This window comes from Propithecus coquereli, unplaced genomic scaffold (assembly GCF_000956105.1).
Source record: "Propithecus coquereli isolate 6110/MARCELLA unplaced genomic scaffold, Pcoq_1.0 Scaffold164, whole genome shotgun sequence".
Lineage (NCBI taxonomy): Eukaryota > Metazoa > Chordata > Mammalia > Primates > Indriidae > Propithecus > Propithecus coquereli.
The window spans coordinates 2,305,245-2,313,076 of NW_012140969.1; the positions used below are offsets into that span (position 1 = coordinate 2,305,245).

Consider the following 7,832-nt stretch of genomic DNA (forward strand, 5'->3'; position numbering starts at 1 on the left):
TGAATCATATGTTACACATTTTTTTTTTAAGACAGAGTCTCACTCTGTCACCCTGGGTAGAGTGCAGTGGCATCATCATAGCTCACTGCAACCTCAAACTCCTGTGCTCAAGTGATCCTCCTGCCTCAGCCTCCCGAGTAGCTAGGACTAGAGGCACACGCTACAACGCCCAGCTAATTTTTCTATTTTTAGTAGAGACGGGGTGTCACTCTTGGCTCAGGCTGGTCTCAAACTCCTGACCTCAAGCGATCCTCCCACCTCCTCCTCCCAGAGTGCTAGGATTACAGGCGAGAAATGAAAATACAAATGTAATTAGTATTTTGCGGCAGAGTCCCCAGGCCACAGGATAGGATTGGAGAGAGATAAAAGTACCAAGGTCCTCCGTTAAGTTAGTCTAGTTTTGGGGGAGCCTTCTGCGTGTGAAGCTTGGGGACAGGACAGGGCGAGGTGTCACCCAGGTGGAGCCCAGGCGGGCATTGTGGCTGACTCAGCAGCTCTGGGCTTGGGACACCGCAACCCGCGTCCCCTGGCAGGAACATACCCCCCTGCACCCTGCCCTGTGTACTCTGTACCTGTCAGGCTATGTCTGCCACGTGGGGACGTGAGAGGTAGAATTGCTCAATTTCACAGGGGCATTGACAACCTGGGACACCGTCTGTCCTGGCAACAATTTGGGGAAGGTCTGGTCTAGGGGAGAGAACACTGGAGAAAGCAAAGGGGGCCGCCTTCTTGTGGTGTCCGGAAGTTCCAAGAAGGGCTGGGCAGGGAAGAGAGGTTCCTTTAGATGGAACAGAACCTGCGAGGGGAGCTGGGCCCGGGCAGGGCCTCGCTGAATAAGATAAATCTTGCTGGTGTCAGGGAGCATCGGATGGGGCGACATGTGGCCACACAACTGCCAGGTCAGAGCAAGAGAGAAAGAGAAAGAGATTCCCAGAGCCATCCCACTCAGATACAAGTCGCATGTGTGTGTTCTGTTGTTTTCTTATTACCCACATACCATCACGCTGTGCAAGTTTTCTGCCAGGCTGGTTCCATAACTTGCCGATGGTGCAAAAGGCCATATGCACTCAGTAGAAACTGTGCAAAAGTTTTAATTTACTTGTAACCAGTTTACTAGACCGTGTTCAGATTGGTCGGTGATACCATCTTGGATGAAAACGAATTCTGGGTGTTTTAAGAAATTCTCAAGAGGCCTGGCTCTGAGTGGCTCACGTCTGTCGTCCCAACAACTCGGGAGGCAGAGGCAGGAGGATGGCTTGAGTCCAGGAGTTTGTGACTAGCCTGGGCAACATAGCGAGACCCTGTCTCTTGAAAACAAAAGCGGAAAACAAATTCAGAGTCCCCAGGCAGCGGCCGTTTCCTGAGTCCGGGCCTGGCCGTTGCTGGCTGAATTCTCTCCTCGCTGGTGGCCAGACTCCCCCCTCGACGGCCAGCTCATATCTGCTCTGCCTGTTCCCCCTCCAGCTTCATGTACTGGACCGACTGGGGAAACCCAGCCAAGATCAAGAAAGGGGGCCTGAACGGCGTGGATGTGTATTCGCTGGTGACAGAAGACATTCAGTGGCCCAATGGCATCACCCTGGGTATGTTCGAGGGATGGCTGTCCCTGCCGGGGTTGGCCACACTCTGTAGGACAGGGGGTTCCTGAACAAGCCCTGGGGTCGTTCTAACCTGCAACCCCCCACCTGCCCCGCAGAGAGGGCGACACAGGGGAGGAGTGAGACGGTGGGGAAAATGCCACACGCCACGCCGCGAGGTTCCGGCTCACACATGGTCAGAGCTGATTTTCTGGATGCTTCTCTGCTGGGGGAACAGAGCAGCCAGCCCTAAAAGGCCCCTCTGGCAATCTGGCATCAGCACGTGACCTCTTGTCATCCACCTGTGGATTCTAGATCTTTCCAGCGGCCGCCTCTACTGGGTCGACTCCAAACTGCACTCCATTTCCAGCGTTGATGTCAATGGCGGCAACCGGAAGACGGTCCTGGAGGACGAGAAGAGACTGGCTCACCCCTTCTCCTTGGCCATTTTTGAGGTGAGACTTGGGTGCTTGAGTGAATTCTCCGCGGACTGCTGTGTACTGAGAGCGACTTACGGACGAGGCGCCAGCGCTCAGGTGGCGGTTGACACACCTGTCCCCTTCATCCAAGGCAAGATGAGCGCAGAAAACTACTCCTGTCCAGGAAGAGGCCTTGGACCTGGAGTTATGTGTGTTTTCTTTCTTTTCACCAAAAGAATTCTGAAAGGCCTAAAGCAGGGCTTCTCAACTGGAAGCAATCTTGCCACGTGGGGGACATTTGGCAATTTTGGTTATCAAAACTTGGTGGCAGATACTACTGGCATCCGGGGATAGAGGCCAGAGATGCTGCTAAACAGCCCCAACAATCCCAGCACTCTGGGAGGCCAAGGCGGCAGGATCGCTTGAGGTCAGGAGTTCGAGAGCAGCCTGAGCAAGAGCGAGACCCCATCTCTACTAAAAATAGAAAGAAATTCGGCAGTCGTGGTGGTGGCGCCTGCAGTCCCAGCTACTCGGGAGGCTGAGGCAGGAGGATCACTTGAGCCCAGGAGTTTGAGGTTGCTGTGAGCTAGGCTGACGCCACCACGGCACTCTAGCCCAGGTGACAGAGTGAGTCTGTCTCAAAAAAGAAAAGAAAAAACTCAAAATACCCTCAACAAAACATTAGCAGCCTCAAAGAGCGCCACAGTGGGGAAACCTCACTCCAAAGAAACGGTGCTGTATTTATACACCCATGTTCGTAGCAGCATTAGTTACATCAGCCGAAAGGTAGGAGCGACAAGTGTCCATCCACGGATGGATAAACACTGTGCTCCGTCCATATAGTAGAATATTATTTAAATTTATGTTAATTCATGTTAATTTATCATTTAATATTATTTAAGTAATATTCCATAGCATGGAATATTATTCAGCCTTAAAAAGGAAGGAAATTCTGACACAGGCTACAACATGGATGAACCTTGAGGACATCATGCTCCGTGACATAAGCCAGACACAGAAGGACAAACACTGTGTGATTCCACATACAGGAGGTCCCTAGAGTTGTCGCCTTCACAGAGACAGGAAGTAGGATGGTGGGTGCCAGGGGCTGGGGAGTGAATGTTTCATGGGGACAGAGTGTCAGTTTCGGAAAATGAGAAAGTTCTGGAGGTGAAGGGAGGTGATGGTTCCACAACATGTAAATGTGCTTAATGCCACTGAAGTGTTGATGCCCGGGTGCGGTGGCTCACTCCTGTCATCCCAGCACTTTGGGAGGCCGAGGTGGGAAGATCACTTGAGACCTAGAGTCTGAGACTAGCCTGGGCAACATAGCGAGACCCCGTCTCTACAGAAAAGAAAGGAGGGGTTACGATGGTACATTGTACGTTATGTGTATTTCACGACGATGAAACACTAACAGTGGCGGAGACACTGGTCTGTGTCCTTTCTCAGTGGCTAATGCGATCTGTCATCTTCCTTACTGCCCCTGTAGGACAAAGTGTTTTGGACGGACATCATCAATGAAGCCATTTTCAGTGCCAACCGCCTCACGGGCTCGGACATTAATTTGGTGGCTGAGAACCTGTTGTCCCCGGAGGACATGGTCCTCTTTCACAACCTCACACAGCCGAGAGGTAAGGATGGGGTTGGCCGTACCCCCCACTCCCCACCTTGAGACTTCCTCACGGATACTCTGGAATTTTCTGGAATATTCTGGAATTTTCTGGGCTAGTTCATTCTCACCCTGACTCCTCACTCTTTCTGCCCCAGGGGTGAACTGGTGTGAGAGGTCCACACTCCCCAACGGTGGCTGCCAGTACCTGTGTCTCCCGGCCCCGCAGATCAACCCACACTCGCCCAAGTTCACCTGCGCCTGCCCCGACGGCATGCTGCTAGCCAAGGACATGAGGAGCTGCCTCACAGGTGGGGCGCAGACTTTGCTTCTGTTGCTGCCAAGCCTCTCTTTGCTCATCCGTGAAATGGGTACCTCGAGGTCATGAGGACTTTGCCTCGCTCGAATGCTGGGTGCATTAGCATAGTGCTAGACATTTAGACCAGGGTCCTGTCCCCCTGTAATCTCATTCCTGACAGGGGCAGAGACAGGGGAAATATACCCCATTCTTGAAGATTCTTCTTAACCTCTTGATCAAGTCTCAAATTGAGGCCAACAGGTCTGGTCTTTTTTTTTTTCTTTTTTTTGAGATAGGGTCTTGCTCTGTCACTCAGGCTACAGTACAGTGGTGTGATCGCGGCTCACTGCAGCCTCCAACTCCCGGGCTCAAGTGATCCTCCTGCCTCAGCTTCCTGAGTGGCTAGGACTATAGGCACGCACCACCACACCTGGCTAATTTTTGTATTTTTTGTAGAGACGGATCTCGCTATGTTGTCCAGGCTGGTCTCGCACTCCTAGCCTCAGGCGATCCTCCTGCCTCAGCCTCCCAAAGTGCTGGAATGACAGGCTCGAGCCACCACACCCAGCCAAGAACACCTTCTTAACACTTGCAAATCTCTCTTTTGAACAACAGATAACAGGATGATCGTAGCGCGGATATCCGTGGGCATTCGTTTTTAGTTATTTCTTGGCAGCCGACGGACAGCCCTTGCTTCTCACTTGTCTTTGGGGGCACTCAGGAAACGTTTGTTTATTCTTTCAGAGGCTCAGCCCATCCCAACCACCCAGGGGACCTCCAGGGTCAGCTCTCCAGCCGTGGGGCCAAAGCACACGGCCACCCGGCCTGCTCCTGGCACCTCCCGGACACCTGAGGCCGTTTCTGGGTTCACCACGGTGGAGATGGTGACAATGTCATTCCAAGGTAAAGTTTGGGCCCTCTCTGGCTGGGCCCTTCACAGGCTACATACAAGATGGAGCTTGGGGGGAGCTCTGGCCCCCTCGCTGACTGTGTCTGACTTGGGCTGTATATTTCTGAATCCTGTTTCCCTGCCTATAAAATGGGCCCAATACCAGTGTTCCACCTCCTGGGGACCAAGGGCGCTAAATCTTGCAAAAGGCCTGAACCCTTGAAGCCGTTGGTCCTCCGTGCTGGCCAGGCGCAGGGACCCAGGTGCCTGAAATTTTACCAAAGCCCATTCTCTGCCTGATTTTTAGGACTAGCATGAGGTGAAGGAGGCATTATTTAAGACACATCATTTGACGGTGCCCCCCAAAACTCAGGAAGCCTATACGATTTTTTAATTTTATGTTTTAGAGACAGGGTCTTGCTCTGTCACCCAGACTTGGAGTGCAGTGGTGTCATCATAGCTCTCCGTAGCCTCGAACTCCTGGCCTCCAGCAATCCTCCCGCCTCGGCCTCCCAATGTGCCCAGATTACAGGCGTGAGCCACTGCACCTGGCCTCCAGGAAAATTCTAATGCAATATTTTTATTTAAAAAAATCAAATCCGCCGGGCACTGTGGCTGGTGCCTGTAGTCCCAGCTACTCAGGAAGTGGAGGCAGGAGGATCACTTGAGCCCAGGAGTATGAAATTAGAGTGAGCGATGATGGTGCCACTGTCCGCGAGCCCGGGTGACAGATCACGACCTTGTCGCTTAAAAATAAATAAATAAATAAAATCATCAGGGGCTGGCCCAGCTGGTTTTGCAAAGAAAGTTTTACCAGAGCCAGGGTTCCAAAGAGGCTGGGTCGTTGCAAGTGTAGGATAAGATACTATCTTTCTTGGAAAATTTCGATATTTTGTTCATCATGGGATTTTTGCATTCATTTTGATTTTTAAAAATAGTGTCTTAAAATATTACTTGAGTCTTGATCAATTCCTCGGTGTGTCCACCAGAGGGCACCAAACTCAATATTCGCTGCCCGGAAGTGAAGCCCTCCCGGACGTTTCTAGCAAGGGAAAAAATAGAACGCATCAGCAAATTTCAGACAATTTTTTTTTTTTTTCAGAGTAGCTGAAGCTTTTGTTCAGCCCCGAGCGAGATAAAACAGGAATTGATGTAGGTGAGGGAGGCGAGGAAGCGTCTTGCTTCCTCGTTTACTGCTAGGAAAACCATGTCACCGATGGGCCACCCAGGGACTTCTCGAGTTGGGCAAAGGAGCCCTTTGAAGGGGGAACGGTTCCGAAGGGTCCTTCTGTTGCCCTAAGTTATTTTTATCTCAAGCTTTCTTAAATAGGCACAAATGCGAAACTCGGTCTAAACGCATTATGTGCACGTGCGACAGTCAAATGGAAACCCAGGTGGATTCGAACGTCACGAAGGATGGTCAATCACCCCTCGCTGCAGGGACATGCGACCCCGATGTGGCTCATTCCGTCTTCCACCCTTTGGCCCGTTTGGAGCACTTAAAATGTTGTCTTGCCCAGGGCCCCTATGTCGTACGGCCGAGGTGAACCTGCACGGTTTTGTACTGAGGTCATTGCCATCCCATAATGTCTCTCGTTGGCCTGGGACCGTTGGTACAGGACGGTCAGGCTTTGGTGCCATCTCATCCAGGCACTGAGATTTCTGAACGCTGTGGGGACAGAAGGTGGCTCCCTGGCCCCATCCGGAGTGCGCTCATTCCGATAAAATGTACATCCAGGTTGAAACATTCCACCCTGGACTTCGTCAACCATGGAGAGCAGATGTGCAGTCTTCAGGTCTCTCTCTCTCTTTTTTTTTTTTTTTTAACAGACAAGGTCTCGTTCTGTCACCCAGTCTGGAGTGCAGTGGCACAATCATAGCTCACTGCAGCTCCAAACTCCTGGGCTCATGAGATCCTCCTGCCTCGGCCTCCTGAGTAGCTGGAACTATAGGTGTGCACCACCACGCCTGGCTAATTTTTTAAATTTTTTGTAGAGATGGGGTCTTGCTATGCTGCCCAGGCTGGACTGACACTCCTGGGCTCGAGTGATTTTCCCATCTCGGCCTCCCAAAGTGCCGGGTGTCGGGTGTGAGCCGCCGCACCCGGCTTAAAGAGCCTCCTTAAATCCCAGTTGAATCCCACAACGCCAGTGACTCCTGGATACGCCAGAGTGGCCTCTCGGATTTGGGAGGTTCTCCAGGTGCCCTTGAACTCCCCAGGACAGGGAGATGTGTCGGGTGTTTTTCTGCATGCGACTGTCGTACGCCTGCTGTGCTTTCTGTAGGCCTCACTTCTTCCCTTCTCCCCCGCAGCCCTGGGTGACGCGGCCGGCAGAGGGAACGAGGAGAAGCCCGGGGGCGTGGGGGCCCTGTCCATCGTCCTCCCCATCGGTAAGCGTGGGCCAGTCCCCCCAGCCTCACCCAGGTGACAGCGTCCCGAAACATGACCTCATGCCCAGCCGGGCCCGTTCCCCTGTTCTCCCCGGAAGGGGGTGGCCCCACTGAGTGTCCTCTTCATGGCTGGGGACACAGCTGGGAAAGAAAGAAACATCTCACCTCCTGGGGGCTGACGGAGAGCAAAGCCAGGCAGGGAAGGTGTCAGGTGGGGGCCCTAGAGCTGGGATGTGTCCTCCAGGGAGAGCTCCGGCCAGACCGGAGGGATTCGCGGGCACCTTGTGACCGGCCGGTTCTCTTGCAGGGGGGGCAGGTAGGAGAGCTCCACTCTCCCGCCTCACCCCTGCTCATTGTGGCTCGATGAGCACCATGACCCTTTTCCTGTCCCTCGAGGCGTCCTTTGGAGTTGTTGCCTAGATCACTGCAGTTATGTGGCCATGGGGTGACAAACACGGCAGTGGGACTCTCATCTTCAGGTCTTCGGGGTGACACCCACCCGGGGTCTTTCTAGTGGAGCCCGAGTCTCTGCCCACTTCTGGGCACTGGCCGGAATCCGTTACCAACGCCTCTGAGCGCGCCCGCGCCTGCCCCTGGGGCGATCGCGGTTGACGCTCACGGGAACCCTGGAGGGTGGGCCGGGCGC

At 53.2% G+C, this 7,832-nt stretch overlaps 1 protein-coding gene across 1 annotated transcript in view; it reads left to right on the forward strand.

Moving 5' to 3' along the window:
- LDLR (low density lipoprotein receptor) overlaps positions 1 to 7,832 on the forward strand; it is a 27,128-nt gene that overhangs the window by 17,296 nt on the left and 2,000 nt on the right. The window contains exons 10-15 of the mRNA XM_012641348.1: positions 1,465 to 1,583; positions 1,893 to 2,032; positions 3,489 to 3,630; positions 3,767 to 3,919; positions 4,651 to 4,809; positions 7,109 to 7,186. Of these exons, the coding sequence (XP_012496802.1) occupies positions 1,465 to 1,583; positions 1,893 to 2,032; positions 3,489 to 3,630; positions 3,767 to 3,919; positions 4,651 to 4,809; positions 7,109 to 7,186 (791 nt within the window). The remainder of the gene's footprint in view (positions 1 to 1,464; positions 1,584 to 1,892; positions 2,033 to 3,488; positions 3,631 to 3,766; positions 3,920 to 4,650; positions 4,810 to 7,108; positions 7,187 to 7,832) is intronic.